We start from the raw sequence: 23,648 nt of genomic DNA on the forward strand, positions 1-23,648 counted from the left end.
GAAAAATATTTAGTGAGAGCTGCTCCCTTTAAGTACCGGGGCCACATCACAGCAAAGAAAAGGGATGACTTTGATGTTGTCAAGATTAGGCTTGTAGAGAGAAAAGTACAAGTGGTGTCCAAATTCAAGTAATAAACAAACAAACAAAAAAAACATCTACAGCCCATTTTTTAAGCATGCTAAACTAAAGCATAATGAGGCGTTAATAAACTTACTGCTAGCTTAAATGGGAACGAAGGGGTTAATAATGTGACTGAAGAGAAAGTAAATCATGGCTGCCACTGACAGGCAAGTTTTACAAGTTGGCACATGCGCTGAATAAACAGGAGAGGTTAATAAATTAGTAGTAAATAGAGATCTGAACAGAAGACTAAGGACCTAAAGAGGCAATAAAGACAAAGAACTGAGAAAACTTAATTTTAGATGTTTTTTACAAAAACATGCTGAATATTTTAATCTCTAAACTGTAAACAAAAGAGAAGGAGCGCAGTGAATGAACAGAAAAGTTAATATACAAGGAGAGCGAGAATATAGTGATAGGGTTAACAAAGTGGGCCGGAGGCTGAAGGAAGAGCCCTGCTAATGCTGTTAAAGCAGAGCTTCCGCTTCTGTCATAGGGCGAGCCGCATAAACAGGGCGCAGGGTCCACACAAGCTGGACACATTCAAGCCCACACACACCACAGGAAAGGAGCTCGGCCTAAGACAAACACTGAACGACCAGACACACGCATATATACACAAACACTACTGTCTCCTTATATGCCCCGAGTATACCAGGACACATGGTCCGTTACACTTCCACTTCCAAGAGTGGAATAGACTGAACACAAATGACCACACGTCAACCTAACAATTTCAAATGTCATATAGAAAAAGCAAATAAATGCTCTTCAGTAATATAATTTTATTTTAATGCTGCATTATTAGTGAACAGGTTTCCTTCACTCAAGAAATCTTGATCTCAGTGGGAACAAATGGAATTTTCTTTTTCCAGATAAACAAACAAAAACGTCTAAACCCTCACAGTCTAGACCAACAACGCAGCACCGCAACAATCTCCAAATATAAACTTCAAGATTTATTTCCCAAGCCTCCACACAATGGCTGTTCTAATCTTCCTGAGAGAGGACAGACAAATAAACAAAACCAAACAGTTTGGTTGAGAGAGAGAGAATTAAGACTTTAACACCCTGTGCTCTTTTCAGGAATCGTCCTATCCCTTTCCCCTCTTCCTCTGCGGACTTCCCTCTCTGAAGTTTCAAAACCCTACGTGGTGCCAGTAAGTGACAGCGGGCAGCGGTGAGAGATGAGAGGTAAAAGAGGCAAAACAACGTAGAGAAGTGAAGCTTTTAAAGCATCATCCACACAGAAGACTTTGATAAAAGAGTGCATTGTTTAATGTTTAGAGGTACTTCCTACAAATGACTCAGGTGAATGCACAGTCAATAGAAATAAGAGGGTTTTTTTCAAACGTGCAATTTTTTTTTTTACATATTAGATAATAAGATGAAGCACAAGTTGTATTTTGGTAGTATTACCAGCTTGCACACACTAAAAATCACCGGGTTAAAAATGAAACAAGTGTGGATCAATAAAGCCCCTATGCTGGGTTATCTTCAGTTTGATTGTTATTTGATCTTATTGTTGGGTAACTGCACTACACTAAAAAATACAGGGTCTAAACTGACCCAATTTGGATCAATATAAGAACTCTGTCTACTACGGTCACATGCATATCGTTTTGTACAACTAACAATACTTGGGACAGTTTTAATGTAATAAACACATCACTGCTGCGTCAAAACAACCCACTGGTAACGGGTAAAGTAATTTTTTTGTGTGTACATCAATAGGCTGTTTATAACACTGAACTGACATGGCAGAATGTCATGACAGCATTTCTCAACTTTTAGATACAATTATGTCCTCAGCATCAATAAATTTACGATAATAAAATGTTACAAAGACAACAAAAACAGATCAAGAGAAATATCAGGATATATTAGAGCATAATTAGCTTCTATCAAGCCAGTGAAAGTAGAAAGTGTGTGTGTGTGTGTGTGTGCGCATGTGTGGTGGCTGGAGGGAGGGGAGGGAAATGAATGAGACCTTTTCTTACAGCGGGGCCCAGATCAGAGCTCCTAACTATGGGATTTGGTGCTGTTGCCTTTCTCCCCCGGGAGGGAGTAATTAGGTTAGGGAGGACAACTGCCGCATTGTTTTAACAGAGGAGGGATTGTGCAGGCCAAAGTCCCACCAGCAACATGCTTCCCTCACAACAAAAATGCCAAGCGGATTCTGCGGCGCTCGGACACACATCAACACACACACACACGCACAAAGAGACAGAAAACTTTTTTGGGGTTTCCTCTGTTAAGTTTTGCACAGAGAGAACGCAGCAAAGTCTTTGGTACTGTGTGTATCCTATGAAATGTCAAATATAGTCCAACAGTGTCAGATATCCTCTTGTGTTGTTGCAGTTGTGGGACTCTGGCTCTTTGTGGGACTAGGTTCCCTTTAGTGTAACTGCGTCTACTCTCTCCTGTATCCAGAGGCTTGGCAACACACACCGCTCCTAACTAGTATAATATGGTTATGATGCATTTGCATTCCTTCCAGTCCCCTAGGAAATACAATACGCCTATATCGTCTGTTATAATCACAGTCTGCTTCCAAGGAAAGTAAAAGGAGAATACAAACAGCCACAGCTATAAAGAGGCTTTCTCAAATATACTTCAAGTCCGTTTAAATACATCCACTGCTGATTGATAGAGAGTAAATCAAACAAATCATGCTGCTAGAAAAAATAAAAGGACATGGAGTGCTCCTCAGTCTACTGTATTTACAATACACAGAATATGGTCTCTTTCATTGCCGCCCATTTCCCTCTCTTCTTTCACGTCCCTTCTTTTTTTCTTTCCGCTGTATTTCTTTCTATAATCTTTCTGTCTTTCTGAACTAAAGGAGAAAAATAATTCTGCTGTTTCACTCCACCACACCATTCTCAAGGCCTTGAGCTCCTCCAAGTATTAAAAAAAAACAACAATAAAAAAACGCACCATAATATGCACCTCTGCATACCCGCCCACACCATCCCTATTCACGTTCATCATAAATCTCCACAGCCTGGCTGCAATATGCAGTCAATTTGTGGTCCCCATATGAGTCCTAACTCTAGCTTGGAAATACTGCTATTCAGGTGTGCAGATGGAGAGGAAAAACAAGGCAGAGGGATAAAAAAACAACACAATGAATAGAATAAATGTGTGTGAATTGATATGCGACTCTAAAAGACAGGCCCATAAGGGTTACAAGAGTCTTTCCTCCACCGCAGTTTGCCACAGGTGGCGGAGATGATTGTGCTTTATTCCAGATGATGACCATAATGAGCTCAGTTTGAGTTTCACGGGGCTTTTCTCAAGACGTTGTGCGTGCTGAAGAGACCGACAGCAGCTTGACACGTCAGACAGCCAACCGCTTTCGGGCCCGTTCCATCCACGTCCCGTTACAACAGAACTGAAGAAACTGCAGCCACAAAAGAGGAGCGGCGCACACTGTTTCTCCATTATGGTTACAGGCCATCACATCACAACAAGGGCTCCTATAAGAATTTTGATTCAGGGACTATCTAGGCCAGCTAGACGTCTTAATAACAGGAGAATGGAGAGTTGAGTGCAGCATGGAAGTGAATTTATAAACTGTCATAATGAGCGTTTGAGGAGCAGAGATTGTCCCACTCCATGAACCCACAGAGTAAAGTTAAATCTGGCCCATCTGTGTTTTATATTTTAGCAGTGACATGAAATCCTTATCCTGCACTGAATTTTCCAGTCAAATATACAACTTTCCATGTAAAGCGCACTAATCCTGCAGCTATTTCTCTGAGCCTAAACAGAGCAGAAAGTTTATATCTGAATTCCCTCACAGAGTACGGCACAGCTGTAGTTGGGATAGTAGTTACTGGCGGGCTGGGCCAAAAGGAGAAGCCACAGAGTTGTGTTTGAGTCTAACCCTGAGCCCTGCTTGGCCTCGGTCTGCTCTACTCAGCTCTACTCTACTCTGATCCTCGCTTTTTATTTCAACAAGGGTCTATTTGACTCTACTGTAATATACTTGACTGTCAACGGGGTCTCAAACAGCCTTGGGCCTGCAGCACCAGCCACCAAACACAAGTTGCAAGCAGCATAGAGTGCGCACTCATACCCGACACATACACAGACACTTCTACACAAACAGAGTCAGTTAATAACACACAAACTCCCGCCCTCCAGCTCTGTTTGCTCACAGCTGCCAGGCCTCCTCAGAGTTCATCTGAGGTAAAGATATGTTATATTATGCAACCGAGTATAGATTTTCCACCCTTGGCCCCGTGCCAACTTTCTGCTCCAAAGAGCAAGATCTAGCGCTTTGTTCCCCGGAGTGACAGCTATTCCTTACCGGACGGGGTGGCTGAATAAGATACACAGACAGAAACAGAGAGGAAAGGTAACAGGAAGAAATGAAAGGGAACACAATCAAGCAAGCAAGAAAGCAGGCGAGAAAAGACAAGGAAAAGAAAAAAGAAAGAAAGAAAAGCATGGAGCTTTGTCATTGTTGTATGTGGTTCTTTGTCTGTAACTTAAAATCCTCCTTCCCCATCTACTCTACGTTCCTTTTCCCCGGCTCGTGAAATCAGGTCACAACTGTTTTCATTACTGTTTGACTTGCGGGTTCATAAGCCTCCAAGCGTCAACGTTCCTCCACCCACCCCCAAGACAGGAAAAGATTTTCCCTCCAACATTAACCCAATAAATGCCTATTAAGCCCAATCACAAGCTTTAAGCCATGTTCCCAGCGAAAGAGAATATAAGCAGATCTCAAATGGTGACGCTAAGTTTCAGTCATGGGTGTAATCATCACTGGGATCATAATCTTATCTGCTAAATAGCCAGTGTAGATTATACTCCTGCATGGTCACTGTTTTCATCTCCTGTGCTGGATTAACATACTGTATACAGGACTCTATTTGGAACTATTTTGCCTCTGCTACAGCATGAGGTAATGTAGTGTGATGATGAAAGAAAGCCTCAGGAAATTTGAGGAACAATCAACAAGCCAATCAATGCCTCTTTATCACTCCCCTACTTAAAAGAAAGCCAAAGAAGTGGTGAAAGGATAATGAATACTATGACGTCATTGAGTGGCGTCACTGCGTGATGTCATCCCCTGACAGCTGAACAATCCCCAACACCATCGTCACGTCCCAATTAACTGCGGCCTGATGAAGTCTTTGTACTTTATGGCCAAATGATTTGTAACTGCCTCTCTAGACTTCACCAGGTGTGCAGAGAAGTTTTTTTGCTTGGTAATAACTGGATGGATGGATGGATGATGGATGGATGCATGAATGGATGGATGGAGGGAACACAGGAGGGAATTAGATGAATTGCTCAGATGAATTGCTGACTGTGTGCCTTGCCTAGATAATCAGTGATTCCCAACCGAGGGTACTCATCCCCTAGAGCAGTGGTTCCCAAACTTTTTTTAACTCAAGACCCAAAAGAGAAATCTGGTGTCTCACTGGGACCCACATTTACACAAATGCATCATGAATTGCTGTACCATCTACATTTATACAGATAAAAGACACAAACCATGAATTTAAAATGTATATGAAATGTATTTATTTCTATATAAAAACAGCAATGGTCTGTTCTCCTTTCTGTGTCTCACCCCTTTCTCAACTCTCATTTTCTTTTCCCCACCCATCATCCTTCAGTTTTCAACCAGCTGATCTATACTCTGGGCTCTGTTTTTTAAAGTGCCATTCTCAGGTCGTGCTGAGCATTTAGTCTGTTTCTGTATTTGTTTTTCAGGTATGCTAGAGTTTATTTATTAATTAATAAACTTGTCCTTGTACTTTAGTTTGGACATCATAGGATCAACAGTGACAAATGGCAGACTACGGACATAAAAATTATGTATGAATGTGAACAGCAGATCAGGTTAGGGAGAAGGGAGAGCAAACACCTGCCATTTGCAACCCAGTAAAAATAGGTCTGCGACCCATTTTGGGTCCCGACCCAAAGTTTGGGAAACATTGCTCTAAAGCATACTTCTGCAGTTGCCAGGGTGTAAATGGAGTAGTTCAACTAAAAAAATACAAATTAGGCCTACTATTTGATTTTAAAACTATATCCACCTCATGATTCAACTAGGGTGTTAGTCCTAGACAGTGTCAAGCTAGCAACAGCTGACTAAAGCTCTTCTTTCAATTGGTAGACATAGTTAGTTGAAATAGTTTGCTAAAATTGAGCAATAATAATTGTTAAAACAGTTAGCTAACAGTAATAGATTAAAATGGTTGAAACAGTTAGCTAACAGCAATAGATAAAAATGGTTGAAATGGTTGAAACAGTTTGCTAACAGTAACGTTAATAGATTAAAATGGTTGAAACAGTTAGCTAACAGTAATAGATTAAAATGGTTGAAACAGTTAGCTAACAGTAATAGATTAAAATGGTTGAAACAGTTACCTAACAGCAATAGATTAAAATGGTTGACAGTAATAGATTAAAATGGTTGAAACAGTTACCTAACAGCAATAGATTAAAATGGTTGACAGTAATAGATTAAAATGGTTGAAACAGTTAGCTAACGTTAATAGATTAAAATGGTTGAAACAGTTACCTAACAGTAATAGATTAAAATGGTTGAAACAGTTAGCTAACAGCAATAGATTAAAATGGTTGACAGTAATAGATTAAAATGGTTGAAACAGTTACCTAACAGCAATAGATTAAAATGGTTGACAGTAATAGATTAAAATGGTTGAAACAGTTAGCTAACGTTAATAGATTAAAATGGTTGAAACAGTTACCTAACAGTAATAGATTAAAATGGTTGAAACAGTTAGCTAACAGCAATAGATTAAAATGGTTGACAGTAATAGATTAAAATGGTTGAAACAGTTACCTAACAGCAATAGATTAAAATGGTTGACAGTAATAGATTAAAATGGTTGAAACAGTTAGCTAACGTTAATAGATTAAAATGGTTGAAACAGTTACCTAACAGTAATAGATTAAAATGGTTGAAACAGTTAGCTAACAGCAATAGATTAAAATGGTTGACAGTAATAGATTAAAATGGTTGAAACAGTTACCTAACAGCAATAGATTAAAATGGTTGACAGTAATAGATTAAAATGGTTGAAACAGTTAGCTAACGTTAATAGATTAAAATGGTTGAAACAGTTACCTAACAGTAATAGATTAAAATGGTTGAAACAGTTAGCTAACAGTAATAGATTAAAATGGTTGAAATGGTTGAAACAGTTAATTAACAGTAATAGATTAAAATGGTTGATAGTAATGGATTAAAATGGTTGAAACAGTTAGCTAACAGTAATAGATTAAAATGGTTGATAGTAATGTATTAAAATGGTTGAAACAGTTAGCTAACAGTAATAGATTAAAATGGTTGATAGTAATGGATTAAAATGGTTGAAACAGTTAGCTAACAGTAATAGATTAAAATGGTTGATAGTAATGTATTAAAATGGTTGAAACAGTTAGCTAACAGTAATAGATTAAAATGGTTGATAGTAATGGATTAAAATGGTTGAAACAGTTAGCTAACAGTAATAGATTAAAATGGTTGATAGTAATGTATTAAAATGGTTGAAACAGTTAGCTAACAGTAATAGATTAAAATGGTTGATAGTAATGGATTAAAATGGTTGAAACAGTTAGCTAACAGTAATAGATTAAAATGGTTGATAGTAATGTATTAAAATGGTTGAAACAGTTAGCTAACAGTAATAGATTAAAATGGTTGATAGTAATGGATTAAAATGGTTGAAACAGTTAGCTAACAGTAATAGATTAAAATGGTTGATAGTAATGTATTAAAATGGTTGAAACAGTTAGCTAACAGTAATAGATTAAAATGGTTGATAGTAATGGATTAAAATGGTTGAAACAGTTAGCTAACAGTAATAGATTAAAATGGTTGATAGTAATGTATTAAAATGGTTGAAACAGTTAGCTAACAGTAATAGATTAAAATGGTTGATAGTAATGGATTAAAATGGTTGAAACAGTTAGCTAACAGTAATAGATTAAAATTGTTCAAACAGTAACAGTAATAGATTAAAATGGTTCAAACAGTTAGCTAAAAGTATGGATAAATGGTTGGAATGTTCAGCTTGTACCAAGTTCAAATTTTACTAAAATGACCCGAAACATTGAATGTTTCAAAAACATATTGTAATAATATTTATTTTTACAAAATCAAAAGTGTTATTATAATTATAAAATTTAAAATCAATTCAAAAAAACACAAAAAAGGGGTACTTGTGTTCACCTGACACTATCTTATGTCACGTACACACTCTATTGCTGCAATGCGGTTGTACTGGGTGATTTTTTTTTCTGAAAGAATGCACACCTGTGCCTCATGTGATTCAGTGTGTGCAGGTGCATTATGCATGAGGCACTGCAAAATATAGCCTGTATACATAGTTGGGCTTGGATTCAAACAGACACACCATGCACTCCAAAAAAGGGTTTGTTTCTAAATGGGTAGTACCACTCCTATCTTATTCACAAGATGATCATGTGTATGCATGTGCCATGTTTGTGTGAATGCCTGCATCTGCCATTATTTTGTGGATAGTGAGTGCTTGTCTGAGAGACTGACTGAGATGGAAAGTTAGCCTGGGGAAGCTTGCAAAGAGAAGGATGCAGTCAAACAGAGAGAGAGAGAGCGACACACTGCTCAGATTTCACCTAGATTAATCTAGAAGCATTGCAATGAGGGGTCTACGGTATATATTTAGCCAGTGCAGTGAGATGTAGGTCAGACAGACAGGCAAACTACATGCCCAGATTGCCCACACTGCTATGACCTTCAGTGGGCCGTCAATGATCCGCAACAACAACTCTCGATCTATTTCTGTTGACCTATGACAGACAGACATACAATGGCTTTGAACATTCCATGTTTTACACAAGTCACAAGTTAGAGCCCTTGCGTTCTGCTTTGTGGAACACAAACGATCTTGGAAATTCAATATCATAGCTTTACCGAAACGTTACTTGTTGATTAAAAAGAAAGAACAGAGAATGAATTATTGTCAACGTCCGCGCCGTGTGTTGATACTGGCTTTAGTTCAAATGTATTCAATGCGAGAACAAAGCACACTCAGACACATTTCTCAGTCTGTCTTCTGTAGCACTAGACACGGAACAAAACTAACTAAACACTGCGAAATGTACAGCAATTATTCATTTTACAATCCGCAACTTTGACTAAAATTCTTTATAGCAATGACAGTTTTGTGCTACTGGCCTCTCACTGCTAGCTTTGGTGAAAATAAATGATTGTTTCTGATTTTAACTTTAAATTAACATGTAGTAGGTCATTTCAGATAAACACCGAAGAGCTTCTTCTGTGCATCCTTTTTTTGTTGTTGTTATTTTATTTAGAGCCCCTCCACTCAAAAAGGAGTTTTGCTTATTGTCACTGGTTGTTTGACCTTCACTGTGCAGAAAGATGCATGTGCAGAGTTTTAAAGCCTGTGTTCACGTTCATCTGCTGCAGGCGGAAAAGTTTCTCTGCGCTCACCTTAAATCCCTGTTCAAGGCATACACGTATGAGCATTATTTTGTGACATCACGAGTCTGGGAGCCAATCATGGTTCAATATGCAACTTGAGGGAGAGGGAAAATGTTTTAACAAGGTAATGGAAATTTTTGCAGGGGAAAAAACATATCAGGCACACATTATTTTTCAAAGCAGAGCATTGTTATATATATTCCAACAATTCAGGAGAGGGTCTTTAAATTACTACAACAGACTCATCAATCTGAGATGACACGCCACTTTGGAGTTCTTGATTTTGCCCTTGGAGCCCAATCCAGAGTAAGCCAAGTGTGACAGAAATGGTGGCTGAAATTTGACATATCGCTGATACTCTCATAAGAGCAAGATCTATTTCAAAACAAACTGAAGCCCAGGAGGGGAAGGGTTGGGGGAGAGGAGGTGGGTAAAGAAAGAACCATGTGTAAACCTTACAGGTGCCACACCCTCTCTCATACAAACACTGTAGATTTCTCTCTCTCTCTCTCTCTCTCTCTCTCTCTCTCTTTCTCATTCTTTCACACACACAAACAGCACTTGTGTGTCACCACAAACACCTTATCCTCAATTGTTCTGTCAGATCGGTTGTCACAACGTTCCAAATACCCACATAATGGCGAAGCTGTAATTTAGATTTATGACTCAAAATCAGAGAAAAGAACATGCTGTACTGATGTCTAAAGCTCAGCTATGACATAGCTCTTAAATATTCACCAGTTAATTTCTGTTTTCTGCTCCTGGTTCGTTCTGGTAAAGGCACACTTTGTCTTGGTGGTTTCTAAAGTGTGGACCCCCCCTTCATACACACTAGACTCTGTACCCCCCTCCTCCCTTCCTTTTTCCCTTTCTCTGCTCTCATATTGTACACTAAGTATTTTGTGTTCCTCTGTATATTCTAGCTCAATTATGTAATTTAGCACCCGTGTGTGTGTTCAGTAGCCATGGCAACAGCACAACATATCGGCGACCACAGAACCGCGCTGGGGCCGCGGGCACTGCCACGGTTGTGCCAAAGACTAATCCATGCCAGAGGTGACATGAGCGAAGGAAAAGTGAGGCGGGTGGAGACAACATGACACACACATGAAAAATCACACCGACACACACAGAGACAGACACAGACACACCAGCGTATTACTCTCTCCTCTCACTCCTCGCCTTCCTTTTAAAACACAAGCGCACACACTGGATATCCTCCCATTCTTCTTGGCTGGAGCCTCCCATGGCAGTAGCAGTAGGAATCCATTCTCCACGGATGCTGGGACAGCTGTGCTGATATTGAATGAGACACAGTTGGTGCTGCCTCTCTCTGCATGCAGCTCGAGATAAAAACTACATGCTACTTAATTCAAATCTATATTGCCTGCTGCCAAAATGCGCCCAGCTCATCTCGTCTTTGTCTTCGCCACCACAGAGCGCTCAGAATCTCTTTGCAAAAACTGCTGTAAATTCGCTCCTGCTGACGCATGGTGGCCCCTAGTCACCAGCTGACAATACACGCAGAAAATGTATATCCCTGACAAAGACATTAATCACAGAAACCTTTATAACCCTCTCAAATATATGCTTAGAAATGCAGCATGTATTGAGAATGCAAATATTCCACAACATGTTGCCAATTTTGAAGCTCCAAAGATAACAAAAAGCTCACATATGAAGCTATGGGGTGTCTTAGCAGGGCTAACTCCTCATTTTAGGCTGGGGGCCTTCGGTGATGCCAATGGCAGGAGGGCACAAATACACAAAAAGGCCACCTTAAATGAGCAAAACCAGAGTGCAACGTGTAAAACACTTGAGTGTCTTTTAATGATTGCGTTTTTTGCAGTGGGTTGGCCTGTAACTGGCAGTGCGGTACGAATGAATAAGTAAAAGGAACATGGTGTCCCAGGCAAGCGTCTGGCATTATAACCTCCTGGTGTCCTGTGATGAGGGGAAAAGATCCGGCTCTGCCTGTAGAGCACAAAACAGCAGCATGCCCAATCAGGGAGTCCGATTACACCCTGTGCTCCCTGCGTTGTCTTCCCCTCTTACACGTGCGCACATGCAACTCAGTTACAAGAGAGCACAATAGATCAGCCCTACCTGTCAATCTTACCATGAGTTCATACTTCTGTCTGGTGGCCAAAAGGAGAGTGCTTCACTGGCCGCTGGGTCACTTTTCCATACGTATATCCACACAAACTATACTTCTTTTTGCTGTTTGGTCAGTAAGTTACACTGGGAATGTATATATAGAATACAATTAAATTTGTGTACAACTGAACCAAAACCCACAGTGATACCATAATTCAATATAGCTATCTGAGACATGTTATACAGGCAATAAGACCTGTTCTTAACAATGTGACTTTGGTGCTTGCTTTCAAAATTAAACTCCAGCAATTGGACTTCTCTTTAAAGGATAAAGGTGAGACACAGTCGCCTGGAAACTGGCATCCCTGCTAATCCAGCAACAGCCACTCACAGGCCTAACTGGCATGAAGACATGGCACCAAAGGTTTTAGGGTGCATGTGTGCATGTCCCTGTGTACACTTGTGCACACGCATGCATTGTCTACGTCCACTGTGTGTCTTTAATTCTGAGAAATCCAACATTTTCTGTTTATTCAGACTGCGGTTCCATCAGATTTGAATCCTCTGAACAGCTGTCCCAACTCATTTTGCAGGCCTTGGGAAGAGACAGAGAGGGAGCAGGGGGAGAGGGAGCGGGAGGGTAAAAGGGCCACCTTACTAAATATGCGTAAATGCAAAGTTAATGCTTGAAAGTCCAGATATTGATTACATTAATTTAACCAGATTTTCACAAAAAACAAACTAGCTCATGCTTTCCTCCTCTAAATACTGGTTTGATATTTTCATTGAAAACACGGCTCTCTGATAACAGGCGATAAGGATTGGTGGTGACGTAAGAAAAATATAATACATCCTCTTGGAGCAACATATAGCGCCGATAAGAAAAATTGAGGAGCTTCAGACTGGGAGGAATAACCAATAAGTCATTGTGTGCTGAGACGGTGACCTCAAAGCAGAGGCAACTTCTGACTAGAGACAAAGAAGACAGACCACGAAAACATTTGTCATAGACACAAAGCAAATAGGAACTTGCTGCTGCATGAGGAAGACGAAAGGGCTAAAGCAATTGTGCAGCGCAAGTTATAGTTTGCACTGATGCAATTTAAAGGAATTCAAGATAAAAAAGGACACATTTTGAAACACAGTCTAGTAGTTTCAAATGAATGTATGAACTGTTATTTTTTTATTTTTGTTACATTACAAGCATCTTGCCTGCCTAAACTATAGCCCAGAGGAAACATTTGTGATGTAATCTATCTCTGTTCCAAAACTACGATCTGATATTTTCCTTTGCACACATTAAAACACAAAGTGGTTGGAGCTGCAGCCAGTTTTGGGTCTGTTTGCGCTGCATTGCAACAGGGGGGAAAGTGTTGTCTGGTTAGACCATGTTGCCAATAACAGGCAACAAAAACACACAGAGAGAAAATGCAACTTTTCATGGAGTTACTATTTCCTGCACGGGCCTACAATAATTCCAGCTGCAGGTCAGCGCGAGAGGCCCTGCAGGAGTGTCACAAAAAAAAACATTTTTTCAAGATGGAATATATGAAAACACATACACCTAATGCGGAATAAAAAGGGACTAAATAGGACTTACCACTAAGGCATTGTTTAGAAGGTGAGTAGGGTAATACTTTAGTGTTGAGAGGGTGTTAAGAGGCGAGGAGAGCAGGGGTCAGCGTCCAGGCGGGCAGAGGGGGCAGAGGGAAGGAATAAGTTAAAATGTCGCACCAGTGAAAACAATCTGAGATGACAACATTAGGAGCTGCTCAACAGTACCACTGAACACATTAAAAAATGCAGTGAAACAAATAAAAATCTGCAGATATGTGCTGCTTCATTGTGGCCTGCAGGGAACTGACACTTTAAATTTGGAAGAAGCAACAAAATGGACAAAAAAAGAATAATAAATCATCAATTGAAAAGTACAAGAGAAAATAATGCCAGAGACAATTTGAACAGGAAGACTGCAATTACAGGCTTCAAATGGGTTTAAAGAATGAATGGGAAATTGAAAATATGAGACACTGCAGTGGATCTGGCTTCCACTTCTCTTGACAAAGTTATAATATCGGTTTTAGATTAAAAAAGGCCCAAACATAGATGTGATTTTTTTTATCTCTAAATTAAATAAAAATTAAAGAAAACACACTAGACGTCAGACAGCCCAACCACTCTAAGGGCTCTCCCAGTAATTTGCCTCCATTATGCACTGGCCGTCACATCCCAGCATGCTGCTTCTCTCCATCTCCAGCAAGGCTTTTATCACAGTTAATAATTCATTCGATTGTTTACAATTGTTGCCATATCCGAGGTCCAAGCTCAAATTTTTAATTATTAACAGCAATTAGATAAACAAAATGTGCCTTTCCGTCTGCAGACGGAGCTGCAAGGGAATGCTGTGTGTGTGTGTGTGTGTGTGTGTGTGTGAATGTGGAGAGAGTGAGGGCTGCTGGTGCTGTTAGCACGGAGAGGGAAGTTGTTTTTTCTCTGCACAACACAAACATAAGGGGACCAAATTTTTAAAAAATGACACGAAACAGCATGAGGAGCTATTCCATGCTGCAAACGCGCTTCTGCCGTTTTCCTGCCCAGCCAGTGACACAATGCAAGTTACCATTATGTGCAACATGTGCACTACATTACACTGTATGAGCTTCTGTTGCCAATTAGTTTTGATTAAGGGAAATGTATGCAGCTAAATAAATGCTTCTTTTGTCCAGAGATTATCTGCTTTGAAAGATTTTTTTTTAAATCAATTACAGATAAAGTCATAATCTAAAGGCCTGGTGTGAAGTGCAGACCAGACAACTCAGAGCTAAGAGCCATTTTAAATCAAATCTACAAGTGAGCCATCTTATACACACAGCATATCCTGATCTATAGGTAATATGTGTGATGATTTTAATCATCTTTTACCAATCTGTTTGTATTTTCTCTCCATTCCTAACTTAGAATCAGTCAGTTTCACCCTCTGAGTCTTAAGTCAACACACTAAGGAGCCTATGATGGTTTCTTCAATAAAATGAAGAATTAAGGGAAAAAAATAAAAATCTTCTTTCATTGTATGGTGTCAATGAGAGGACGACATTATGATCGTGGACGTTAATGTTTTGAAATGGAAACCAGACATGACTTGTGCCCGCACGAGAGGAGCCGAGAACATCCTCTCAGCCTCTGGTAGCAGTCGTCAGAGGCAAATGATGGGAGGAAAAGTCTTTTAATAAAGCCACTGTAAAAATCAGGAATGAATTACACATCAAACAGCACCCTGGCAGTCCACTGGCAGACGAAGCCAATGAGGGATAAACAAGCCTGCTTTATAAGAGTAAGACTTCCAGCAGCTGTATAACATGGGCAGGCCGCTGCCACCGGTCGGCTTCAATGAAGGAAAAACCTTGACATATCTTATAGACCTGAAACAATAAATAGGCTTTGTCCTAAAAAAACAAGGTGCTGGAAGGTAACAGTAGAGATTTTTTTTTTAATTTAGGATTTTATTTTGCTTTGCAAAATACATGCCTGAGAGAGGACTAATGACAGTTTATCACGCTTGAGTTTATAAAAGATACAGTTAATAGTGTGAGAGGGAGGCTGCCAAGCATGTTGGATTTTACATTCTGAGACCGAACATTTTTGTAAGTCTGGGGCGTACTGCAAAAAGCTGCATGCAAGCGGCGTTATATTTTTTTCACTTCGTCCACTAATGTAGAAGTGGTGTTTTATGGCTAAGATTAATGATTTAAAAAAGAGAAAATAAAAACAGCTCAAATATGATTTGGTTAAAAGGCAACATTTATTACAGATGCCTCACACCTGAAGAGACTTATTTCACCACATTGTATCTCACTAAAAAAAACTAAGTTCAAACAGCTACTCAGTAATCATGTTGTGAAGTCTCCTGACACTTTACTTTTCCTTGACTATAAAAATAGCCTGTGTTAAATAGTTGGAGCAATCCTTTCTAAAGAACTAACAACACTTTCTCTTTTTTAATGGATAGCTTGGAAGAGGCAAGGCTAGTGTTTGAAAGTAATGAGATGCAGTACTACCTGCAGCAAGATGTTGAGGAAGCAATTTTACACAAAAGAACAGTGACATGTATTTTGTGATGTTAGTATAAATTAACTGTGCCACCAAAAGGTACTGCACACTGCTGTCTACACTCAGTTCATTGGGGGGAAGGGGGGGCAGGAAGATCAAGAGACAGAGGCTGACATAAAGATATCAAATCAATTTAGTTCCTGTGTCTCCTGTTAAACTGTAACTACACATGAGCACGTGATGCATTCAAGTGCAAAAACTTGTATACAAAAAAAGTCAACTGGTGAAGCCCAGCTCCAGAAAAACACTGTCTCACAAGACGCAGGACGTCTGCGCTGTTTACAGTATATAGCTAACACACGCAGGCCTACACACTCATACACGCACACACCCACACACACGCCAGCTCCAATGTCTCCTTTCCCGGTCTCAGCTCCACATGAAAGCAGCCCCAAAGGCGGCGGTGTGCGCCCTGCTCTCCCGCAACTCCTCTCACCGGCCAAAAACTCTTGCGAGCCTCGACACTTGGAAAAATCTTCCAGCAGTAATATTAAACTCCGGTCCACAGTCAGTCTGTCCCTGCGCTCTGCTTTCTCCTCCTCCTGCGGGCTCCCCTCCTTCCTTTTTTATATGAAATACATTTCGGGAGAAGCGCCATTTTCTCTCCAAAACCATGTGCGATGGAAACGCACAACAAAGTTTCCTGGGGCAGAAACGCGCTCCGAGACGGGACGAGCGTCGGAGAGTTGAGGCGAAGTTTCAGAGCGAGTCAGAGAGCAGAAAGACGCTCAACACAACAAACAAACACATGTAAAATAATAGACAGAGGCAGCGCAATAAAAACCGGCGTTCCCACTACCAGCCTCCCCAAACAATGAAATAAGATAAGACAATTTACCTGTGTCAAGCAGTACGGGGAGTACATGGTTATTTTTAGAAAGGAGAATTGGAGAGCTTATTTAAGTTGGATGGAAGCTCGGTATAGTGCTGCATTGCAATCGCTCGCCGTCCTGTTTCTCTCACTCCATGCTGCTGCAGCTCACACTAACCCCGCCTAGAAAGTGAAAGCTTGCACAAACTTTCAGGGAAAAAACTTTGTCTCCCTCCCCTCTCCTCTTGTAGGACTTTTATCGCTCTCCTCTTTGCAGCGACTTCTCCTGAACGGCGGCATTTCCCCCCCGCTATTTATGCAGCTTTATCAAGGTGTTGTTCGCAGAACGTTTGACTTTTGAAATGATAAAAATATTTCTATTGATTCATCTTCGATGGCTATCGAAGCCGCTACGCCGAACCTATAGGCTGCGCCCGCGCGCCCGTACACCTTTTACATGGTAATGCTGTGCTTTAGTTGCGTTTACTGACACCTCCATTCCGTGTTATGGAAATGCAAAATAATGATGAGAGGGTAAATGAGTCGTTCAATTTTAATGTATTTGTACTTACACTGTTGTTACATTTTTACTTAAGGGGGACACGTAAACCCATCATCAGAATAGAGCCTATGCTATATGTAGTCAGACCTGTGCAAAGTTTTTGCAGCTGGTGTTTTGAGAAACAGCGACATGGACACATCCTCTAGCGATAATGTATATAATGGATAAACCAGGGTTGTGTAAGTAGCCTACAGTTCAGCTGTGTGAATAAAATATTCTGTTACAGCTCCTGATGTGAGGATTTCAGCTCTTAAGTCTCATGCATTAAAAGCTAAAGTTTGCACTGGATTATACTCTTAAATTCATTTGCGGGCGTTTGAATCAAAGCATTATCTCATCACGGCTGTAAAGTTAAGACTATTTATTTACTGAACCATATTTGACCCGCTCTGGAACCCACAACTGTAGCTTGAAAACCAGTGAAGTGAGTCCAAGCCAAACAGTGACTGCAGCAGTCACTGTGAAGTAGAAAACTAGCAAGTAGACATATAATCACAGCCTCCGAGCAGTATCAAAATACTAAACTGTGCTAAATCGGGGTGTGTGAGGAAACAGAAAGTCTCTGTCACACACACATACATACAAAGAGTGATACACATATCACAAAAAAGTCCGAAGATAAAGCCTGGACTGGGTACTGAGCGTGGTACAGTGGGAATTTGGGTGGGACTGAATGCATTGTAAAGAAGCAGAGCTGAAATTTTAGGCCTGACACTGGAGTCCCACAGATTTACGAGGCCTACTGCTTGTGCATGTCTACCGCAAGACTCTGCAGGCGAAACAAAGAGATCTGGGCTCTGTGTGGCCAATTACTGCACACGGCCAGATTCGCGAGCCAGAGACGCAGGCGGGGATGGAGAAAGTGTGTGGTCAGGAGTGCAACCTCCGCAGCCGCCACACAAGGTTAGTATACCAGCATTCCTTTCTGTGAATACGATACATGTCTAATATGAAACACACATAGGCCTACACACAGACACGTCCCAAACCACACACACCTTTTGGTTCCTCTTTAGGCAGGTGGCTTGACTTCATGCCTGCTGCATTTGAGGGACATTATTTGCTTTTTCGTAGTGGAGTCATTAAAAGCGCTACAAGTGCAAAAGGTTACAGGGAGCGGTTAGACAGGGATCAACCCCCCACCCCTTCCTCCTTTATAGAGTCGACTTGCATGCAACACACGCAAACACTCCTCTGCCGTGGCTCCTTAAATGAGCCACACATTTAGTGGTCTGTGTGAGTAAATCTCTCATTAAGTAACACATGGTAGAGCCATATGCTACGGTTGGTGGGTCTGCCGCGGCTCTGCTTTTTCACACGCTCCGAATATACATATTTACCACTGCTCCAGAGTGGCCAGCGCTGTAATGACTTCACCCATCAGCTCGGAGCTGTTGCAGCCTACAGTTGCATTAAAAAACCGAGACATTCACTTATTCATGATCAGAGAATTGATGTGTAATTCATCCCTGTCTTGGCTACACCAGGGAAGCTTTTTAGGTCTGCAAAACAGGTTGTGCAAGCAACCGCAAATTTGCCTGGAATCATGACACACGGTATGATAGCGCAACCAGTGATGATACCACACCTTGAAGTCTGTCTTTTGTAAAAGGAGACGGGACAAATGTCAGCTGTAGCGGCCCACAGTTTACATTCAGCGCACACGCAGGGCTTTGCTTAAAGAAGAGGTTCCCTACCTGGGGGGTCGAGATAAATCAGAGGGGGTCACAAGATCACTGCAGAAGGCTCCTTCTTACCATTTCTGCTGTTTGAATCAATTAGTTAGTAGGCCTAAGTTGTATTTTATGGTCGAAAATTCTTGTTTAGTATGTTATTAGTGATAATTGTCTTTTTTTTACCTTTTGTGTTATCATCACTGGTAGGCTATAGTGTGTAATAAAGTGTAATGATTTGTAATGTGGCCAATGTCCGAGGGCCTCAATGTGTGATGTGGCCCTGCTTTCTGTTATACTGGTAAATTTACTTTCTTTGCAATTGGAAGGTCTTTAACTGGTGAGAGCCTGTACTCTGTGTGTGTATGGTGCTGTTTATCTATATGAATTCAGCCTTATTAAAGTCTGAGGACCAAAACATCATCAATAAAGTGAGCACACGTTTCTCACACTTAAATCACACTTCATTTTTCTTGATGCTGGAGCTGCCTGGCTCTGTCTCGTTTCACTCAAGTCTAGCAAGTTTTTGAAGAAAATCGCACTGTACCAGATTCTGTCACTTGTTTTAAGATCATTGGGATTTAATTATAGCCTAGACAGAAATGACTTGATAAGATGGATTTTTTTTTCTTAATGTGAAACAGGCCTACTGGATGCTTTAACTTCGCCTGGTATTTCAAAATCCTTCAAATTAAACAAGAGGCTATGGCAATCTGAAGAACTGCTCGTAGCTCATATCCACACTACAACCACACACAAGTAGACTGCTCTCCATTTTAAGGGGTCACAGTCCAAAAAGAGTTGAGGCTTTAACTAAAGAATTAAACAAAGGCGCATGCGACGTCTTTCTCTTCAGGATCGCACCACTCAAAACAGGGTGTTATATGAACATCACCATTCACTTTTAATATATTTTAAAATCCTTATCTTCAAGACCCGTGACATGCAAGCCAAGCACACACACGCACAGACGCACGCGCTCTCAGAAATAAAGACAGAGAAGAAAAGAGCAGTGATGCGCTTTACACAAATCCAAGCCTCCGACAGCAGACCTCCTGGTGAGAAGTTGGAGGTGGACACCCTCCTGTGGATGTTCTTGAACTCGCTGCCCCTGGAATCCAATACAGCTCCACCGACGCTCCTCCCCCTCTCCAAAACTCTCCTCTACCAGCCGTGCTACTCAATTACAGCCATAATGGTTCATTTCTGCACCCCGAGACACACGATACACTGTAGCAACCCAGATTCTCCGTGAGACTTGGCGCAAGTCTTAACTCTGGGAAACAAAGACTGTAGCCTAGAAAACTGGCTCCCACCTCGTTAACAATCACATTTTCAGTCATCCACAGACCCCCCTCAAGCACCCTCTCCATCCCAATTCCTGTGTTTTTATTGCCATTTTATATCATGTCGATCGTCGTAAATCCATTGCGCTCGCTGGGTTTTTCTTTCTTTTTTTGTTAAATTTTAGGAAAGCTGCTTACTTTCTTCGACTTTGTATCCCTTTGGTTTTATACAACTAGGCATGCTGCACATTATAGTCATAATTTTCACTCCCATGAGGCGAGGGGCGCTTCGGTGAAGTTGCAAAGGCCCCCTTTTTTCTTAAATGTGCGTGTGGAAATAATGATTGTAATGGTTTGCAGCTGAGTAGAGGGAGCTGTGAATGACATTATGATTGTGGTGCAATTACCAAGAGCATGAAAACAGACTGTCAGTCATAGTCCTAAGTAATGACTCAAATAACACATTGAAAACCAACACATGTAATAATAATAATAATAATAATAATAATAATAATAATAATAGATGCATACCCTGTATGAATCTGATACTACAAAGCATTCAGGCATCCCAGGACCTCTGGAGGGTTCTTCGTTCAACAGAAAGGTTTCGGTTGCCTGAAATGTAACACAACAGTCATTGATTCATTAGTTGACACTGGCTTTGTGTTCAGGGAATTTTAAAACACATAGAAAAGCTAGCTGTAAATCTGTAAACACAGACTTTGGATGTGAGAATCCTGATCCTGCTGCTTCTTATATTGACCTATTTATTAATCATCCTCAAGTCCCACCACCAGATAACTACTTGAGAAATAACATCTTTCATCTTTACACTCTGCTTGCACACACTCTCTTTCTCTCTCTCTCTCTCACTCTCTCTCTCACTCACACACACACACACACACACACACACACACACACACACACACATACGCAGTTCATAGTGTGTGCTGCCTGCCTGGACCCCAAATGCTGTGCAGGCCTGAGGCTCGGCCCTGCCAGTCACCACCACTTGAATGGGGAGCAAAGTGTTTAGCTGCCGTACCCGCACACAATACTCCAACACAATGGCATTTCCTGTCCCTGCTATTTCACCTGCATGGTCACTTTTCTGTCAGCGTGCACTGATTCAGCACAAATCATTCACACACACTCACACGCACGGCCACATACTACACACATTCGGCAAAGACTCGCACATACAGAGGCCATACGTCTGCCCACAGACACGCAAATACAAACACAAACCATTAGCTACACGACATGGCTCTGCATTGCATTCACTGATAGATGTGGCTAAAGTATTTATCCTAAGTGTTTGTTTCTATTCAGCGCAGTTCATTTGTATGCTGTGGGACCCGCCAGCGGAGACTTGGGCTCTGAATGAGCATCCATTGCAGTTCTGCTGTCAATTGAGGCAGCCAGGCCAGACAACATGGATGGGAGGGGACCACAGATTGAGGATCTGGATAAGGGATGGGAGTTCTGCCTGGTTAGCAAGCCCGTGGCTATTACTTTTAAGTCCAAACATGGTGCAAATTGGTTATTGCCAGGCTAAATTTGAATGTCTGTTTTGGAAATCAACTAAACCTGTTAGGCAAGGGCTAAAAATGGCTAGGTTAATGCAAGTAACTCAGTGGGTAAGGTGAAGGAAGTTTGACTCACAATGGAAGCTGGAGCTTTAAGTTTGGTTCCTGGATAGAGGAGAAGAGGAGAAATAATCCTATTTTCCAGAACTTTACGTCCTCATCTCTTAACATACCGTAAGCAGAAACAAACATGGACCCAAAACAGGAACAAACATTGCTCGCAGCCACTAACAAAATGTAAAGTTTTACTATTAAAACTGGCATGTGAGGTAAACCATTTTTAATAGGATTCAAACAGACATTAGGTCACTTAAGCATTTACATATGCAAACATATATCCTACACACACGCAGAGGGTAACACGGGATTGCACTTGAGCAAATACATGCGCAGACACATGCATAAACACACAGCACTATAATAAGTGCCAGACTCAGGCAAACCAAGCTGCGGCTGGAGACGCAGGCTATTCATATCCTCCAGAATGAGAGGTTACAACTTGAGTCTTTTCCCTTTCCCTTTCACTGTAATACGGGAAGGGCATCTATGTGTATGTGTGTGTGTGTGTGTGTGTGTGTGTGTGTGTGTGAGACTTCACCCGATCTCTGTGGCAAAAGGTCTAGCAGGAGGATTGATTAACATAAGATTAACATTGGTTTTGTTTAGCATATAGCCTCTCTCGCTCACAATAAGTTTAGCAAGGGCCACATGAAGGATTCACTCGGTTAAACAAAGTTAGAATTCAAGTCATCCAAGTGACTAAGAAAACACTGTTCATGGTGTTCAGCCTCAGCATCCAACCTCTGGCCTGTCATCATTAATATGTGGGGAAACACTGGAGGAAAACCATTTGAAACCATTTGTCCCACTAAATGGTGCCCTTGTCAGGCTCCCCGGGCTTTCTGTTAAGCTCTTAAACTGCCCAGTGCAGCTGAAGGATATATTTTACTCTGTTGATAATCACAGAGAAGCTCAGGAACAAGGCGCGCTGGTAGTTCTAGTTGCCTCTTTCTGACAGGTTTTAGTCTTTTAAAGTTGAAAAAGGATTTGTGCTGCACAGATAATGCAGTTCAGGCTCAAGGTAACTAAACAACACTAAATGGAAGGATAAAAACGTGGGTCAGTTAATGAATGAGGCATCTCTCTGTCCATGCCATTCTACCTCTCTCTGTCTCCAGCCCTCAGAGAGGGGCATCGTTTGTTCGAGACTGATTGTTTGATGTAGCTCCCCGCAGCCCTGGCCTGTTTTTCCCCCTCTCTGACAGTTTTTATGGAGCATGGCATTAATTATATATGTGTGTTTTTCTATATATATGCAACATATGCCCAATCCATATGGCCGGCCTAGAGCTAAAGTAGACGCAGGGCCTTGTGTAATTAACACTTTAAAAGTTTTTTGGGAAAATCGCCCTTGTGCTTTTTCTTTCAGAGAAAGTGAGTACATTACTCAACAGACAACAGATTACTCTGTGATTCAGTCACATAATGATTCCAACACAAGCCTAAATGCTGTTTTTTTTTAACCTGGTATTCAGCCACGGGTAACATTTAACAATATTATATACTTATTTTGGACATTCATTAAATCACAAAAATTAAAGTAGCTATAATCAATATTTTATATGAACAACTGATCAAATGACATGTGTTATGTGAAATAGGTCGCTCATATTGTGACCGGAATGGGGCTTTATATAGTGTCTTTCAACTCATTGTTTTAGTTTTTTGGCCCATAACTTTACTGTTTTGGTTCATTCTCACAGCTCTCATCCTGTTTGCGGCCATATCAGACAGCAGCAAACCAGCTCCAAAAACTCACCTTGCGGTACCTGCACGTCGGCAAACAGCAAACAAAGTGAGCAACTAGCTGGTGAACATAGCGGAGCATTTAGCAGGAGTTAATGTAGCTCACCGTAGAGCT

The 23,648-nt window shown here is 41.0% G+C and overlaps 1 protein-coding gene across 5 annotated transcripts in view; it reads right to left on the reverse strand.

The window, feature by feature from the left end:
- nfixb (nuclear factor I/Xb) overlaps positions 1–23,648 on the reverse strand; it is a 132,609-nt gene that overhangs the window by 102,921 nt on the left and 6,040 nt on the right. For 3 of the 5 annotated variants that reach the window (XM_046071806.1, XM_046071874.1, XM_046071925.1), the window contains exon 2: positions 20,670–20,753. In XM_046071806.1, coding sequence (XP_045927762.1) covers positions 20,670–20,753 — 84 coding nt within the window. Of the gene's footprint in view, positions 1–13,299; positions 13,336–16,644; positions 16,785–20,669; positions 20,754–23,648 lie in introns of those variants that run through there. The other 2 variants (XM_046071815.1, XM_046071839.1) reach the window with 2 other exon arrangements.

Source organism: Micropterus dolomieu, linkage group LG02 (genome assembly GCF_021292245.1).
Source record: "Micropterus dolomieu isolate WLL.071019.BEF.003 ecotype Adirondacks linkage group LG02, ASM2129224v1, whole genome shotgun sequence".
NCBI lineage: Eukaryota > Metazoa > Chordata > Actinopteri > Centrarchiformes > Centrarchidae > Micropterus > Micropterus dolomieu.